Source organism: Ailuropoda melanoleuca, chromosome 12 (assembly GCF_002007445.2).
Source record: "Ailuropoda melanoleuca isolate Jingjing chromosome 12, ASM200744v2, whole genome shotgun sequence".
Lineage (NCBI taxonomy): Eukaryota > Metazoa > Chordata > Mammalia > Carnivora > Ursidae > Ailuropoda > Ailuropoda melanoleuca.
The window spans coordinates 54,982,006-55,000,438 of NC_048229.1; the positions used below are offsets into that span (position 1 = coordinate 54,982,006).

At 55.4% G+C, this 18,433-nt stretch overlaps 1 protein-coding gene and 1 long non-coding RNA gene across 2 annotated transcripts in view; one reads left to right on the forward strand and one right to left on the reverse strand.

Moving 5' to 3' along the window:
• On the reverse strand, positions 1 to 18,427 carry PLLP (plasmolipin). The gene is made up of 4 exons (XM_034637951.1): positions 18,231 to 18,427; positions 4,496 to 4,669; positions 2,173 to 2,295; positions 1 to 1,140 (listed from the first exon to the last, which is right to left on the reverse strand). The coding sequence occupies exons 1-4, from the start codon at positions 18,363 to 18,365 to the stop codon at positions 1,024 to 1,026; spliced, it is 549 nt and encodes a 182-aa protein (XP_034493842.1). The 5' UTR covers positions 18,366 to 18,427; the 3' UTR covers positions 1 to 1,023.
• Positions 17,889 to 18,433, forward strand: part of LOC109488925 — an 11,602-nt gene continuing 11,057 nt past the window's right edge. Inside the window, exon 1 of the long non-coding RNA XR_004618944.1 lies at positions 17,889 to 18,059. This is a non-coding gene — a long non-coding RNA (uncharacterized LOC109488925). The remainder of the gene's footprint in view (positions 18,060 to 18,433) is intronic.

Here is an 18,433-nt window from a genome sequence, read left to right on the forward strand (position 1 = left end):
TCTTTATTTTTGTAAAAAAAAAAAAAAAACAACAAAAAAACAAAGAACAAAGTCACCACCAAGCACAGGATAACTTACCAGGCAAGGTCTTGATTCCCTCCCTTCCTTCATGTCCCCTGTGCCTCATCAACATTGTCAGGGAAGCAGTCGGCATGGTTAGCTTTACCCCAAGGGAGTATTACAAACAAGGGCTGGGGGGAGGGAGGGAAGGCTGGCTGGGTATTTCATCACTGAGAAGTTGCTTCGAACCGATTGTTTGAAATCACTTGTACATTTGAAATGCAGGAAAGGCAGACCGTGCCGTTGGAAATCATAACCCCCTTTTCACAAAGGTTTCCCTCGAAGCAGCCTTTGCTTTGGGGGAGGGTCAAGTCAGAATTGTGTTTTAAGGGGGTGGGGCACCTGAGTGGCTCAGTGGGTTAAGTGGCCAACTCTTGATCTCAGCTCAGGTCTCAATCTCAGGGTCGTTGAGTTCAAGCAAGCCCTGCATTGGGCTCCACGCTGCGCATGGAGCCTACTTACAAAAAAAAAAAATTGTGTTTTAAGGTTTCGAAAACTTGCTCGGCAGTCCCAGAACAAAGACTAAGATAAATACACGTGGCTTGTTAGGCTTATTCTACGGAGGGTCAGGGGCTGCAGGTCTGGAGTCCTTGTTAGTGTACTTAGCATTGGTGAGAAGTCTGGGCCCCAACCTAGGACACTGAAGTCTTATAAAGACAAACAGAGACACTGAGAGCCCTGTATCCCGTCACCTTCCACTAAATACGGAGGATAGGCAGGCGGTCTCAGCCACTGGCCTCCTTCCAGCCCCTGTGCGTGCTGACTTGGGCCAAACCAGAGGAAGAATCCTGATTCCTTAGGAGTGCTGGGTGAGCCCGAGTCTGACGAGCAGAGCAGAGCAAGTGCAGTCCCTTCCAGGCTGACTCCACAGAGGGCTCAGGCCTCGGGCTTGGGGGCCATCCCACGCTGGGACCCGGCTGCAGCCTTTGGCTCCGAAGCGGGCCACAGCACGGCACGGGTGGTCTAGGCGTAGCCCCCAGCCATCTGACTGGTGGCGGCATTGCTGCCCACTCCCCGCCAGGCCTGGAAGCTGAAGAAAGCGCTCACTCCGTAGGCAATCATCACTACACACGAAAAGAACTGGAAAACAAAGACACCAAAGCTGAGTCGGTGTGCAGCATGGCATGGGGCGGGGGGGAGGGGGAGTGACAGATACGATCACCAGACAGCCAGCCTCAGACAGGCAGACAGTAAAACCTAGAGTAGCACACACCCCCCCCCCCCCGCCCTGTTAACTAGAACAAGCTGCTCTGGCAGCCACGCCAACTCCAATTAGCCACATGCTCATTTCCCAAGTGTTTGTGGGGGTGCCGACATCACATGCTGCTGGGGGCAACCGAGACTAACCACGCAGGCAAGGTGTGTCACACTGTGACACGGACAACTGGACAATGTGCTGAGAGTGACCAAGGGCGAGGAGCTCCTTTGGACACACCTCAGGGATTTACTTTTAAAAAGACAACGTTCAAAAGATACCCAAGGAATTTTCTGGAATCAGTTCACAGGTGCCCTACACTAGCCCCTGCGGCCACATTCGGAAGCTGAGGAAACCCACATCCTGGTCTCACGCCTGCCCTACCCTGGACTGTGCTTGGGCGTGTTCACCTCTCTGAGCCTCCATATCCTTGTTTGTCCAGAGGGCCTGGTAGTCCCTGTCCTCCTCACTGTGGGAGCGAGGAAATGTCTGTGCAGGGCCCCGTGGACTGAGGCGTGACAGGCGTGGATAGGGCCACTGGTATGCCGAGGGCTGCCTGATGTGGAGCCCAAGTCTGGGCTTCCTGTGAGAGCTGTAAATCCCCCCAAATGGTTCAAACCGAAAGGTTTTACGTGCTCACTTTTCAAGACGGGGGGGGGGGGCAGTTTTTAACAGATTCTCCAAGAGGGCACAGGACTGTAAATCGATATGGAGCACCTGGTTGCCAGCAAAGTTCAACTGTGAACCCAACACTTCCATTTAGTATTTCCCAGGCGGTCTGGTTCCTCGAGGTTTACTGCTAATTATGGAAGACAAAGCTCAGGGTCCCTGAGCCCCCCGAGAAGGAGGAGCCTCAGGGGTGGCAGGGGCTGGCCCCCTCCCACCACTGCCAAGGGCGCCCCAGGAGCCATACTCACAGAGGCTGCTGCACGCTGGTTATACGGCCGGGTGCCCTTCAGGGACGTCAGCTCCACGGCGGCGGAGCAGGTGATGAAGGCCGTGATGTAGAGGACAGTGGCGCCCACGTTGAATATCATTAACTGGGGGGTGGGGGGAGGGGAGAGCGGGCTTCAGATGGCAGACTCTTGCAGTAAGTGTGGAACCTCTTGGTTCCCCCCCGGCACACCCCTTTGGCATCCAGAACAGGGGGTTAGGGCTCAAGGATGGGGATGGATGTATGGGTCTTTCCCACTACACTCCTCAGGGCAACAGTCCACATGGGGTCAACCCGGAAGCCATCTGAGTGGGGAACACAGACACACGTAAAGCTGAGAGGGGAGGGGAAATGATGGGAAGGCCTGAAGTGATCTGGTCAGGGGCAGTGACAGCCCCACAAAGGCAAAACCCCATTCGTAATGGCAGGAGACCAAACCAAGGCCATTTCTGAGAGTACCAGCTAAAGAATTCCAGGGTCACGTTCTTCCATGCAAGCTTGGGTTCCCCTCTTGGCACTGCAGGCCTTGATCCTGTGGCTGACCNGGTGGGGGGGGGGGGGGGGGGGGGGGGGGGGAAGACCTCCCATCCCTCTCTGCCCCCAGGGAAAGGAATCTGTATCTGCCTTTAGGCTACATCCTAGGCTCAAGTCCACCACGTCAAATGCCAGGGTGAGGACCCAGCAGGATTCTGGGCCAGACTGGCAGAAGGGACCCGGAGCTGACATTCAGGCCAGTCCCATTTCCCCAACACTTGGCCCCTGGAGCCAGTAAACAGTCTTTTAGCAGAGACTGCAAACTGGTGGCCCTCAGGCACATTTGGTTCAATTTATAGATTTTTAAAAAAAATTACCAACATTCTAAAATGAGATTTCATAGGAAAGCCCAAAGATCTCATATAAAACTTTCAATCTTAAAATATCAAGATTTGCCACCAAGGGATCTGCACTCCCACTGATAGTAGGAGCTGGGTAGAGGTGGTTCCCTATGGACAGATGGCTACGGGTTCTCCAGAACCCGTCCTTGACCTACTTCACTCACTCACCTTGCCCAGGCCCCACAGGGGGCTTGTAGCCCCCATCACAGCAAATGCCAATTTGACAATCCGAATCCAGTCACCTCTGGATGCAAGCCTTATCTGCTAATAGGCCCAGGAGTCTAAGAGACACTGCCCTGCTACCTTGGCCCAGGAAAGGAGCCTCCTTCCAACAAGAGCTGTGGCTGGAGCCCCAGATCTGTGCTCAGAGACACCGAGGCTCCCGCCGTCTTGGGAGATTTCTTTCTTCAAGGCTCCTAGGACATGCGGCAGGGGCTGGACCCTAGCCAGGAAGTCCGGCCATCCCCTCCTCATCCCAGGATCTTCCCTCCAAGCCCAGCGCCCACCACAAACACCGCCTGGCTCCTGCCAGTGATGTCAAGATCTAACAAACCCGTTCTGTCTTGAGGATGACTCACGTTTCCTCAGTTTAAACAGTCATTGAATTCCAAACAATGCCGCCTAGTCCCGGCCTTGCTTGTCTTACAATCATGTGCCTCTCTTGCCTCACTGCTCACTGAAAGCCTCAGACCCCAGCTGCAGGGGTTTTCCGGGTCAGAGAAAAAAGCCCAGCGAGCTTTCTGTGTCTGGCCGGGATACTTCCTATGGCCGCTCTCAGCTCTGTGTCCCAAGGAGACTGACCTGGACAAAGCGGGGAGGCCACCCTCTCCCGGGCTGTCGGGGCCTCATCCGGGGTAATTCCTGATAGCTCAGCCCAGCCTCCAGGTCCATGCCTGCCAGAGTCTGCCAGAGTCTGACAGACCCCCTGCAACACAGGTTCAAATCCCAACTAACCCCCAACACAGAAAAACACTTTCAAGATTCCAAATGCAGTGGGCTCTCCATTCAAGAGCCCATCATGGGGCGCCTGGGTGGCTCTGTGGTGAGGCGTCTGCCTTTGGCTCAGGTCCTGGGATCGAGTTCCACATCAGGCTCCCTGATCAGCAGGAAGCCTGCTTCTCCCTCTGCCTGCTGCTCCCCCTGCTTGTGCTCTCTCTCTCAAATAAATAAAATCTAAGAAAGAAAAAGAAAAAAAAAAAAAAAAAGGAGAGCCCCTCACTTCTACTCCCTTCCCTGAAGACAGCCAAGTCTGTGTCCTCCCTATTTGTGGCCATTGATCCTCCCTTCCCCACTGGGCTCTGCAGCTGGCTGAGGGCCACCCCCACCAGCCACTTCTCATGTAGGAAGGTGGCTCTGTCACAGCTGTTCCCAGAGGCAGAGGGGCCAGTCTGCAAGCAATGCCCCCCACACAATGCTCCCACCCAGACTCACCACCAGCGGCCAGGGCACCATGTACATTTTCATGTGCAGCTGAAACAGGTAGAGGATGAAGAAGACGATTGTCACCAGCCAGAGGAAGACCGCCACGAACATGACCCACCCATAGGCCGGGTACAGGTGGTACGGGGTGTCAGCAATGAGGGCCCACACCAGCAGCCCCAGCACCTGGAGGGACAAGACATGGCCAGAGTCTCCCAGAGCCCCTACCACTCTGGCCAGAGGCCACAGGGCTCCCTCTGCAGGACACATTTCTCCTTTAGTCAAGAAATATTTATTTGGCTCCTACTACATACTACTATATACCAAGCCCTTGCCTGGTAACTCCTCCTTTCGGGTCTCAGCTGAAATGCTGCACACTATGGGACACCTTCCCTGCTCCTCCAGTCTGGGTTCTAGAACCTTCTTTCGTGCCTGGCCCCCCAGGCACCCAACACCAGGACCAGGATTCTGTTTCCTTCCCCTGACTTCTGAGTTCCCTGAGGGCAGGATAATGACTGTCTCACCCACAGCTGCATCCAGGCAGCCAGCACACGTCCCATGGAGCTATCGTGGCCTCCTCCACGGCTTTCACCCCCTTCCTTGCCGCCCAAGATCCCCGAGGCTGGGGCATCCTCCCTTCTCCACAAGAGCATGCTTTGGCATCTCTGGAGCTAGGCATGATTCAGCTCTGCCCACTGAGGCACAGTCTAGCGGGGGTGGGGGGGAGTTTGGAGAAAAGCTTCTTTGGTGATGAAGATGCACAAAGGCAACTGTCCCTCTTCTTCCTTGGATGGCATCCAGGCATTGTGGCAACAAGGGGACCTTGCCACAGCCAGAGAATGAGCCAACCATCAGATGGATCACAGAGAAGCGGCTCAGAAGCCAGATCCATCTCTGGCTGCTGGTTCTGGAGACAAAAAGTCCCCCTGGCCGAAATCTCCTACACCAGCCCCTGGAGAGCAGGTGTCCACCCTAAGCACAAAAAGCGCCGGGCACCTGCCGCGCATTCCTGCCCCAGAGCCCCGGCCAAGGATCGAAGGGATGTTCCGTACCCAGCCCCCCACATGTGCGCGGTCAGGACGGGAATGACCTTGGCTAAGTGGGCTGGGAGTCCAGAAATCCCTAGCACAACGTTTCTTTTTCCTCCTCCTGCCCCTCCTGCACCAGAAACTGGGGAAGGGTGTGGTTGGCTTTCTTCCCACTGTGAAGTGGGAGGTGGAGCCCGGGCCTGGGAGCCAAATGCTGGGCTTCAACCCTGCCCACGCTGTGGGACCCTGGGCAAGCACCTTTCCCTCTCTGTGCAGCTCCCTGGGGCAACTCCAGTCTCCCAGCCAGAACACAGGTCCCGTGAGGAATCCGAGCATAGTCACTGCTCCACCTTCAGGGCCCAGAGGTGCCCAGCACACAGTACCTACTCAATACCTCTGTGCACAGAGCTAACGAGCCTCCGTTTCCTTATCCGAGAAATGGGGGTCAGAAACCTGCCCTGCACAGGAAGCAGGAATCAGTGAATGTGCCACTGGCCTTGCCCCCCTCCACCCGGGAAAGGTCTCAGCCCACGGTGGGAGTAGTGGGGGGAGGGCAAGAAAGACATCCACTCCTTCTCTCCAGAGCTCTGCATCTACTCCTCCCCACCCACCGGGGTGAGTCCGCAGGGATGCCACCCACACGGCTCCCCGCCAGCCTCAGGGCTGCCCCCTCGGCGCTCCCCACCACCCACCAGAAACGGCCTGGCAGCAGCCTGTGCAACCCACTTTGCAGGTGACGAAGGTGGGCGAGGTGGCAGGGCCTTGCCTGCAGGCACACAGCCGGGGGCAGAGCCGTTACCGTTGAGGACCCAGAGCCAGAGTGTCTCAGCCCTGCGCCCCCACCTTTTACCACCCATCCTCAAGACACCCTGCCCGAGACGGCCGTATCAGGGGGGCCAAGCCCCCAGAGCTGGGTGAGGCCGCTGCTCTGAAGGACAACCACACCCCAAAGCAGCGCGGTGCAGGACCCTCCCGGCTGAGACCTGGACTCGTGGTCAGGGACAATGATCTTTCCACTTCAAGCAGGGTCCTTACGGGCCCCCAGGCCAACGTGCGGCCTGTTCCAACCACCAGAAAAGGGAGTTAGAAAATGCACTGAACTGAAAATCAACAGAACATCAATTCGGGTTCACCCTAATGTGCACCTACCCATTATCCATATGATTACTCCTAGATTTAGCCACAACGACCACTGAACGCCCTCCGGCTCTGTGCCAGGCCTCAGGTAAGCCATGAGGTTCACGGCTGGTTCACAGTTTCCCCATGACCCCATTGGTTGGTACTATATATTTCCCCCATTTTCCAAACTGAGTTCAGAGGGAAATGTGTCTGTGGTCGCCCATGGTCACTCAGGGGGGTAAAGGGCAGGGCAGGATTTGAACCCAGGCTACTGAGAGTTACTCAGTGATGTGTGAAAGATGAGGACACCTGAGCTGTCTCCCGGCCCTGCCCTGCTCTCCAGCCCAGCCCTGGCTTCTAGATCACCAAGCACAGCCTCTGAGCCATGAAGCCGCCGGGGAAGCAGCGGGAATTTCTGGGGTTCCTCCTGGCTTTGCCAACCTGGCCCGGTGCCCTGGGAGCTGCTTCGGTTTCTGCCCTCAAACAAGGAAAGGTCCACTCTTCCTCAGAACCAGACAGACTGGTTTTTCCCACCCACTATCCCCCCGCCCCAAGAATCTGAAGGGAGCACTCCAGCCCGGGGCCCCAGGGAGACCCCGCTCAGGACACGGCGGCCCCACATTTGCCAACTCCTCTGCTAGCCTGAGTGGCCTCATCTCCCTCCAGCTGTGGACCCGTCCTCTAGCCGGAAGAAGGGGCCGGAGGACTTGCCCTGTGCTCCACTGTACAAGAGTAAACCCCACTTTTCAGAGGGAGGGGGACAGCAGTAGGTAGCCGAGGGTGGAGAGCAGAAGGGCACCTGTCTCCAGGGCCTGCTCCAGGCCCTCTGTCCAGGACAGTCGCCTTGCAGCTCTGATGCCCCTCTCAGGGGTCATTCATTCAACGAGTATTGAGCACCTACTGCTGTGTGAGCCAAACAAGCCAGCCCCGCTCTCCCAGAGCTCCCACTGTACCGAGGGGACCCAGACAAAAGCCCAATGCATTGGTGAATGCAAGCGAGCCACAAGCCACGGGGTAAGTGCTATGGGACAAATGCAGCTGAGAAGGGACGGGCAGTGCGGTCATGTGCAATTTCAGGTAAGCAGCCAAGAAAGATCTCGCTGGGAAGCGGACTTGTGAGCAGCAGGAACAGCAAGGATTGAGGTTAGGAGAGAGGCAGGGAACAGATTCTCCGTCAGAGCCTCTAGAAGGAACTGACTATGCCAACATCTCGATTTTGAACTTCTAGCCTCCAGGACTGTGAGACAATAAACTGCCACTGTTTGAAGCTTCCCGTTTATGGTATTTTTGTTATGGCAGCCCCAGAAAACCCATACGTCTTTCTTAGCTACTCTCTGACAGCAGATGGATGTCATAATCTGACTTCACTGTGATATTGGCATCAGTTTTGATGGAAGGTTGGCCTACTAACTCCCTGGGTTCAGGCTCTGTTCCTGCCAACTTACCAGCTGTGTGATCTGGGGCAAGTTGCTGAACCTCTCTGTGCCTCAGTGTTCTCATCTTCAAAATGTGCCTACCTCATGGGGTAATTCTGAGATTAAAGAAAGTTAACTATTGTAAGGGATCAGATCAACACGTTCTACTGTCCTTATCAACCTGAGAGGCTGGAATGTGGGTTTTCCAGTTCATTCTCTGAGCATGTTCCTGAGGTAGCAGTAGCTGTGTGTGCAGTTCCTCGGGTGCGAGGCCTCACTGAGATAAAGAATGTATCTAAACTTAAGTACCAGGTGCGGTGCTCGCAGCTGAGGGCCCCATGCCAGTGTGGACCCCACCCATCTTTCAGATAAGGCAGTCGGGCTTATCTGAAGGAGAGGCCCCAGACAGGCAGCCCGGCCTGGCCCACCTCGGCTCAAGAACACCTCCTGGAGGGGCACTCCTTCTGTTCCTCACAGGCTGAGGGGCTCTGGGGAGAACCCCTCATCCTCAGACCTCAGTCTTCCCCTCAGTACAATGGGAGCAGAGAGGTTCCACTTAGTGCTCTCCAATGCTCCCTTCGGTCTGGGCCTGACACTCCTCAATTGCACCCCTCCCCCAGGGGGTCCCAGAGCCCTCTCCCCCTGGTACTGGAGGGACTCCACCAGCCCCAGCACTAAGCTAAGTCTTCTCCTGCCCAAGGTCACTCTTCTAATCCCTCTCTACTTCCTGGGCTGGGTCAGACCCTCGTGGATTTGCTGTGTGACCTTGGGAGAGTCACCCAACCTTTCTGGTCTGTTTCTTCATCTGCCATGGGAGAGGGTTGGGCAGGTACACCCATCCTGGTCACCTCACAGGTGTGTCATTGCAGGTAAAATGGCGTGAAGGAAAAAGTCAACAGCTGTAGTGGTCAGGTGTGGTATGAGGGCTGTTGGGCTCTCTGGCATACCTCCCAGAATGGGGAGCCTCGAGGAGGGGCAGCACCTCAGAGCCTGGAGGTTGACACTGGGAACTCAAACTCAGCCAAGGCCGGCGGGTCACAGAAATGGCCAAGGCGGGCCAGGCGGGGACTATGGAGATGAGAGCAGCCTGCTGGCGTCAGAGGAATGCAGCCTGGGGTAACCAGGACTTCCAGTTTTTCAAGAGACACTAGAAATCTGAACTCGTACATGAATCTTCAGCTTTTTAAACGCTGGCTGTGAACCCAAAGGTTTGGGAGACAATGTGAGGACAGGCCTACCCAAAAGCCACCAGAACTCCCTTCTCTCCACTGCACTATCCAGGAAACTGAGGCCCAGGGGCAACATAAACCCTTCTGGGGTTCCCTCTCACAAGGACACATCTGGGCAGCTGAGAACACTCTGAACTTGGCCTGGCCAAGCCCAGCCTCCACCCCCGCCCTGGCCCTTCTCCCTACAGTGAAAGGGACTTTATGGGGACAAAAAGCCACCCATTGTGTCACAGGAGACAAAGGCACAGGGGACAGAGGCTCCGGGCGCCTGGCCTGGCCACACACCACCCCCTCCCTGTGCAGAGGAGGCAGGCTGGAGGGGGGCAGGGGGAAGGCTCCCTGGAATCCCCATGGTGTATACCCTGGGCACTCGGGAGTCCTGGGGACTGCCTCCCAGCTCCACCACCATAGGCCACAGGTTTCACTCCTCTCAGCCTCCCCTTCGGGGCAAAGCCAGTCATTTGGTCATTGAACAAAGTCTCCTGAGGGCCTGATGTGTGCCCGGCACCCTTACAGACCCTGGGAGTGAGGCAGGGAGCCCGCAGCCAAGTCCTGGCAAGCACACAGGCATGCGGCGCGTGCACACACACACACGCAACTCCCAGCCTGGGCTGTTGCGGGGAGGAAGGTGAGGGTGGAAATGCTGTGTGAGGGCCAGGTTCACCTGCAAGGCTTCCCAAATGCAGCCTGTCACATTACTTGTTATTCCTCAGTCTTGAGTCTCAGAACTGCGATTTTGAAGCCCTAGAGATGGAAGAGATTTCTGCACACCTACCCCAGCAGCCCCCTGAGCCCCCCTAGTGAGGACCTCTGGCGCCCATGTGCAAGCTGCATGTGGAGGGGCCCACTGCTACCACGGTGACTTTGTGGTCTCCCTCAGAGTTTTAGAAAAATCTTCCCAACATGAAGCTCAGACCGCCTTCTGCATATCCCCAAGTACTGTGGCCTGGCAGAAGGAGATGCCCAGAGGAGGACGGGTCTCCACATTACAGCAGGTGGGGACACTCCCCTGGGGACCTGAGCAGAGAAGGGGCAGGGCAGACCTCCAACCCTTGGCAGAGGGTATGACAGAAACTTCTGTTCTTAGCAACCCCCAGTGGGGGTGGGGTGGGGGGCCCTCCAGAGAAAGCTGGCTGTTAGAGCACATGGAACTTCATCAAAGTCAGGAGGCCCGGCCTCCACCTGATGGGGAACAGGGTGGTGGGGGGGAGCCTGAAGTGAAGGTCTTCCTTACTCCCTAGACTTCTTTCCCCAGACACTGGCTCTAGTTCTGATCCTGGCATTCATGCTGAGGGTGACCCTGAGCAAGCCCTGCCCCATCTCAACTGCAAGGACAGGTGACCTCATCTGGCTGAGCTCATAGAGGGCAGCAGATGACCTGTCTGACCCCCACCCCACCCCAAACTTCAGTTGCCTAGCAGCTCGTATGCTGAGTCCTGCCTAACCTTTAGCCCTTGCCTTCCTGCCCTAACCTCCCCACGAGATCCTGGGGTGCCACCCTCGCCTCTCCCCCTTGGGCAAACACGACAGGCCAAGCCACACCAACACCAAAGGCCTCTTAATATCAAGGGCCGAGCTCACTGGGCTGCCAAGAAAAACAGCTCATCTCTCCCCACCCACCATGCAGGTCCCGGTGGCCATGGGGACCAGGGCAGTGCCCCTGTGGCTCCTCGAGACAGTCTATGAGCAGGAAATCGGGCCTGGTCCTCACTGAATTCCACCACCAACCACGCACCAGCTGCCAAGGAGTGACCAACACCTGAGCCTGCTGCACATGCAAAAGCGGCAACCATCCACCATACGTGGGTAGCCCTGCAGCCTCTTTCCACGTACGCCTGGTTAGGAAAAGCACCCAGGTCACCCAGCCCCTCACACTGAATTCAAGGCTACTGCCTGCTGCCGTGTGTTCACCGGACAGTTCTTCCCCATTCGGGGACTGAGGGGCCTTCAAGGGCCACCCTCACAGTTTCTGCCACCAGCACTAACTACCTGTACCATAGTTTTACCTGTATTTTCATATATTTGAAAGATTTTTAAATAAGCTATATCATTATTTTTGAAATACATCATCTGTATGACGTGGTAGGTAACAAAATGGTGTTTTTAGCATATCTCCCTCCTCCCAATCCTCAGTTCCTTCCCCAGGGACAACCAAGAGGTGTTTCTTGTGCATCTCTCCAGGGACTGCACACGCACACACTCTTTCAACAGGTGTGTCTCTATATAGTCTCCCTGTATTTCTCCCATACACATGACAATATTCTACACACAGTTTTGCACCTTGCCTTTTCCACTTAACCATACAGCCCGGAGACTCTCCATCATTACAAAGAGAGCTGCCTTCCTGTTTTCTCTGAGGGGTAAGACATTATCTTTGCAGGAACTGCATGATATGTCACTGTACAAATGTAGCATAATTCACTGTAACAGTGCATGTCAACTATGCTTCAATTAAAAAATCAATAAGGGACACGTGGGTGGCTCCGTCGGATAAGCGTCTGCCTTTGGCTCAGGTCATGGTCCCGGGGTCCTGGGATTGAGCCCCGCATCGGGCTGCTTGCTCAGCGGGGAGCCTGCTTCTCCCTCTGCCTGCAGCTCCCCCTGCTTGTGCTCTCTCTGACAATAAATAAATAAATAAAATCTTTTAAAATAGATAAATAAAATGCTGATGGGAAATTAGAAAACAAAACAAAAAACCAGAAGTCTGTGTGGCATTAAAAAAAAACCCATGAGCAAAGTCAAAAACAACACTAGGAAAAAAGATCTGCAAATCATCTGGAGGTCCTCGCAATTGATAAGACAGACTTAGGACTCCACAGAATGGAGAAAGAGTACAGGCAGACAACGAGATGCAAACAGCTCTTCCATGTGTTTTTCCAAGGCCAACCTCACTCACAGGGAACTACAAAACGCTACGACCCCGAGCGATGGGAGGGGCACAGGCGCAGGTACGGATTCACAGCCGGATTCACGGCCGGTGACCCCTCTGTCGGCCGGTGACCCCTCTGTCGGGCGTGAGGCAAGCTCTATCAAAATCACGAACACACATACCCGGAGCCAGCAGTCCCATTTCTGGAAATGTACTGTACAGATGGGCTCAGTGGCTCGTGTGGGCTCATTCACTGCAACAGAGTGTGCAACAGCAAGAGTGGGAACCCCAGGTGTCGGTCCACAAAGGGACAGGCCACGTGAGTCCTATGGCAGCCACACAATGGACTGCTGCGAAGCCCTAAAACAGAAGCCATCCATCCGCTCTAAGCACTGAGACAGGAAGACCACCAAGACGCATTTTTACATGAAAAAGGGGTGGGTCACCTGGGTGGCTCAGTCGTTAATCGTCTGCCTTCGGCTCAGGGCATGATCCCAGAGTCCTCGGATCGAGCCCCAAATCAGGCTCCTCTGCTGGGAGCCTGCTTCTTCCTCTCCCATTCCCCCTGCTTGTGTTCCCTCTCTCGCTGGCTGTCTCTCTGGCAAATAAATAAATAAAATCTTAAAAAATGGGGGGGGCAGGCACAGAAGGATGTGGATGGAGAGACTGTACCCCTTGGGTAAAGTGGGGAGAGGTGGGACTCTCCGGCCACATGCGTATTTCTCTCCTTATGAGTCTGAAATGGAACCTGGGAAACCAGAGCAAGCTCGGGCGGGGCGACTCTGACCGGAAAGGGCAGAGATTTTTCAGTCCGCTCTTTCCCAGCCTGTTTTATTCTGAACCGTAGTAAATATATTACCTATTAAAGAAATTCAGAACAGGAAGGGTTAGAGAAAGACACACCCAGCGCAGTACGCGCTGTCAAGAAGGGGAAAGCAGGGGCGCCTCGGTGGCACAGCGGTTGAGGGTCTGCCTTCGGCTCAGGGCGTGATCTGGGCGTTATGGGATCGAGCCCCACATCGGGCTCCTCCACTGTGAGCCTTCTTCTTCCTCTCCCACTCCCCCTGCTTGTGTTCCCTCTCTCGCTGGCTGTCTCTATCTCTGTCGAATAAATAAATAAAATCCTTAAAAAAAAAAAAAAAAAGAAGGGGAAAGCAGGCGGGGCACATGCACAGAGTGTTCCCATCTGTGGTTTTTAAGTGAGGACAGGGGTTACGTGCAGAAAAATGCTTAGTTAGACTCAGCGTGGAATGCTGCCTTCCTAGAGGTGGCTGCCTCCGGGGACTGGTCAGGGAGGAGAGAGACACTTGCATTAATTGCCCTTTGTATTGTTGGAATGTTTCGCCATGTGCCTGTGTGATTTTCTCATGGAATACAACATTTTTTTTAAATGGGCCCATCCGTAGAGAAAGGGCTACGTGAACAGGGACGACAGTGGCAATAGGGCATGCTCTGAAACGGTTAACAGGGAGGGACACAGCTCTGTATAACAGAAGAGATCTCAGGTGCCTTGCGTGTAAGAAAAGCAACTTGCTGAACAAAGGAGAAGGAATAAAACCATCCCCGTTTTTTACAATGCACAGGAAAAAGAACTGGCAACTCCCAACAGGGGTCCCCTTGGGGAGAGGGTCAAGCGGTCCAAGAATAACTCTGGCCTTATCTGTAAAAGGTTTTCATTTTGTAAGGAGAATGTGTTCACATATTTATTCCAAACACTCAACTCCCTCCTGGCCACAACCAGTGGGGTGTGTGGGTGGAGTTAACCAGACAAAGCACTGGTTTCCTCTGGGCACGGGAGGTGGATGGCCAGCCTGCAGGGCGCGGCAGGCATGCTGCACCCAGGAGACTGAACCCACGCAGCTCAGGGCTGAGCAGCGCCCTGGGAGGCCCCAGCATTGCACTTCTGACAGGCCTGAGCTCTGCTCACACCTTGGAGACCCCAACAACCTCCTCCCAGCAGCCTCTTCCTGGAGGACAGAGGTGACGCAGGCCTTGCCCTGACCCCCCACCGGGAGAGGAATGCCGAGCTTGCTGAGGCTGGGGACAGAGCCAGGATCAGTGCAAGGAAGAACTTTTTAATATTCCCAAATTCACAAGGATGGTGCAGGGAGCCTTGACAAAGAGTGAGCTCCCCGTCCCTGGAAGCATACAAGCTCAAGGGAAGTCTGGGAGCAAGCATTAAGAACCCTACAATTCCATGGCTCTGTGAATCCTAACTACCCTTCGTTCCAACACAAGCTGCACTAAGCCCTTTACAGCACCGTCTTCCACTTCTTCACTAACCCACCATCACTATTTTACTGACAGGGAAACGGATCCTCTAGGACATTAGGGAGGGTACAAGATCACACAGGCAGGAAGGGGCAGCCAGGACTTGAACCAAGACTCTCCGCTTTCAGGCCAGCGCTTCCACCAATGCTCTCTGCATCACCCAGGGATCACGGTGATCTACTTACTGGCAGGTGAAGCTGCTGATACCTGTTCATTCACCTGCAAAATGGGAATTGTGTGGCCACCCCAAACCCAGGAGGTCCGGCAAAAAGGAAGAATAGAAGGTGCCAAACACTGATGGCCTGGTTGCCAAAGACCATTTATATGGGCTTCTACGCCCGAGGCCTCGGGGATACCTTCTGACTGCAGGGCTTTTGAGCAAGCTCTTCTGAGGTTCATCTGTTTGGAACCTCCTTCCTACTACTCCCTTCCTTGTAACTAAACCCTTCGGAGCCCACTTCTGTCAGGAAGCCTTCCCTAGTGGCCCTGGGCCCCTGATGAGTCTCCTTTCCTTCCCCTCCAAAGCACCCCAGGAGCCCGCAACCCCTGCAAAAACAAAACAAAACAAAACAAAAAACAAACAAGAAAAAAAACAGGAAGCATATCTAGAGCCAGGCTTTAGATCTGAGTGCAAATTCTGCCACTGTGACCTTTTACAAGTTCCTCGCTCTCTCTGCTCATCAGTAAGCCCAGGTAAGATAATCTTTCTCCCCGTAAGCACCAGTTAACCACACCTTCCACAAGATTCCTTCCACCCCCTAGCCTCACAAAGATCTGCAGCATCAAAACCTCCAGATTTTTAGGACCAAAAGAGTTGTCTCTAAATCAGACTTGCCTGCTTGCTTTTTAGATGCTACCTGCATAAATTCATCATGTTTCCCTTTTTGCCTAGGCTGCTAGGAAACTCGACAAAGAATCAACAGCCTTAAACTTGCTATAGATTCGTGGTACAATGATCTTTTTCTGTCTCTCCTTAAGTCAATCCTTCCCCCTCCTACACACACACCACCAGCTTTTAGACATATATGATTTAAACTCCTGTTGTACGTAGCTAAATATCACATTTCATCTAATGTTCTTTCTGGAACCAGATGGGGTCGGGGGGTGATAAATCAGTGAACACTTAAGTTGGTTCTTCAGGACACATTTAATACCAAAGAGCACATCTCCTTCCCAAGAAGCTGGGGCCTTTCTGCCTACCCCACCGCCCTCCTCCCACCACATCTAGAACCCTTCACCAAATCCTTTGGGAAACAAAGGAGAATTAACTTTCATCTTCCCATTTACTGCCTCCTCCATGCAGCCTTCCCTGATCCTTTCACAGGAAGTTCATCCCCTGTGTACCTCCCTCAGACCAAGAGCCCTTGTAGAGTAGGTGCTGGGCCTCTGGGGGGGGTTGGGAGGGACAACCACTCCATCACTCCCTCAAAAGCACCACACCCTGTGCCCTGTGGGAGCACAACTGAGTGTGGTAATTAAATGCAAGGGCCAGAAAAGTCAGACCACCCAGGGCTTAGATCCCAGTTCTATTACTCTGAGATCTTGGGCAAAGAACTGACCTCTGAGTCTCGGTTTCCTCACCTACAAAATGCGGGAGAATAAGAGAATAGAAAGCCCTTGCCAAAGAACCCTGAGCCTAGTTTGCACCTGAATGGTGGGAGCTTTTATGGCTTCCCAGCAGACGGTGTTGCCTGTTGGGGTAAAGACCCCTATGGAACCAGGAAGCTGTCCACTAGAACTGTCTGTGGCCAGAGAAACAGCAGGAAACAGCTTCTCCCACAAATAGGCTGGTTAAGGCACTAAAAGGTGCAGGTCTTCAGAACTCTGACGGGAGACCCTCATCCCCCAGCCTCAGCCCCAAAAGCACTGCAGGGGAAGGGGGCAAAGGAAGGCCACCCCACTCACACCCAGTCCCTCAGCATTTGGAGACCCAAGTGCCAAGCAAGGCCTCCTGGCAAGTCCTACACCCTGTGTAGACCCCAGGGTTGGTATCTGTGCAATGGGACCCAGATATTCAGGACTGGGCTGCTGAGCCCACAGGGACCCCCATCAGAAACAGCAGCCTCCTCCAGAGGGATCTACCCAGGTCCCAGCAGGCACAGCAGGGCCCTCTTCCTCTCAACTCCAGTTCTCACTGTTCAAGCAGTCGGTGCTCAGGTCCCATCAACCAGAAGACAAGCCTAAGGTTCCACCCCCACTGCACTCCACAGAGCCCAGCTGAGATCTCTCCGCTATTGCAAAACCCTGAGGCTGCCAACAGAACAAGATTCCTATCCCTCCCCGGGCACTCAAGGCCCTCAGCTTCAACCATCTGATCCCCCCAACTTCCTTTCCACTCGCCCATCCCCAAGCCTTGCCTCACACAGCACCCCCCACTCTGAACACCATTTCCCTTCTTCTGCCAGAGTTCAGTGAAGTCAAAAGCTGCGCCTCCTCCACGAATCTCCCTGGACTCCAAATTCATTCCCCTCTCCTCTGACCTTTCAGCCCAGGGCCTGAGGCTCCCTTCCCACTCCCCGGGTGCCTTCCCAACGGTCCTGGAGCCCAGCACAGCAGCGCCGCTCACCGCGGGGGCAAACCTACCTGCAGATTTAAATCAGGCCCCCACCAGACCTCTTACCCGCCCCGGGAATCAACAAAAAAAAACTCTGGGAGACGATTACAAACGTAGGTTTCTGGGCTGCACTTCCTGAAATTCAAAGTCCAATTCCACATTTTTTCCGGGGGTGGGGATCAAGAATCTACATTTTAAAAAACCCCTCCAAGAGAGTCTGAGGCTGGGGTGGGGGTGGAGGGTCCCCCAGAGAGAGATTTGTGAAATCCTGAAACAGAGCTACCACTGACCCAGGTGGAGGCGGGCGCTCACAGCTGGGTGTGGGGTCTTAGACCACCCAGCCTTCCAGCCTGGCAGTCAAGCCAGGATCAGGCAGCAGCGGCACGGCGGAGATGCTCAAAAAGAAAATGGATCCTGGCCCACCTCCAGTTCCACCTTAGTCCTCTGGACCCTCAGCTGCTGGGGGAAGCGTCCCACAGGGGCAGCCACCCAGTTTCCTGATCCACCAGAGGGTACTGTGGGAAGACAGCGAACACCGCCAGGCCTGAAACCGGAGTGTGGGGAAAGGAGTGTCCCCAACAGTCCGACTCTGCTGGGGGTCTGCACAGGGTCTGGGAGGCATCGGAGCCTTGCCTCTGGCTTCCCACAAATCCCTCCCGCCTGCGCTGGGCGCGGTATCTCGACCCCGAAGGGCCGGCCAAACCGGCTGGAACCCGGTAGGGCACCCAGTGGAAACCAGAAAAGCCCGGTCCCTGCGCGGGAGCCCACAGCGCCGCGCCTAAATGTATGCGCCGGAACGGAGGCGCACTCCCGATTAGAAAAGGAGCGTTCTGGGGCTCGGCCACGCGGAGCCGCTCAAAGTGGACTTAGCTTCACTCAGGCTGGGTGTCCGGGAGGGCTGGGGACATTGTCCTGGCAGAGAGAGACAGACAGAGACGCCGAGAGACAGCGCGAATTGTGCGCAGCGATTGTGCGTCTGTGAGCGCTCCTCTGGCTGGCCTCCAGTGACCACCTCGGGGGATGATGGGGCGCGCGAGAGCGGGCCCTCTGAACACGGGTGCTCGCAGGGACCGCAACGGGGACGTCTCGAGGTGAGAGGGCTCCAGGGTGGTCTCGGGGGCATACGTCCAGGAGGCGCCCCGGGGACAGGCGCGGCGCGTCCGAGCCTAAGGTGAGGGTGTACTGGGAGCAAACGAGGCAGCCCCGAGCCCTCCCGGCCCGGCCGCCCCCCACCCCGACCCCGCGGCCCCGCGCGCGCTCACCAGCTGCAGCAGCATGAGCGCACCGAGGCTGGAGCGCACGAAGCCCAGGTCCGGGCGCAGCGCGGAGACCGAGGTGCCGGCGCCCTGCGCGGGGCTGCTGGTCCGCGTGCTCACTTTCGACGGGAACTCGGCCATGGCGGCTCCGCTCGCCTCCCGACGTCGCTCCCGCCGCCGCCGCCCCTCCCGCAGTGGGTGCCGGCTGC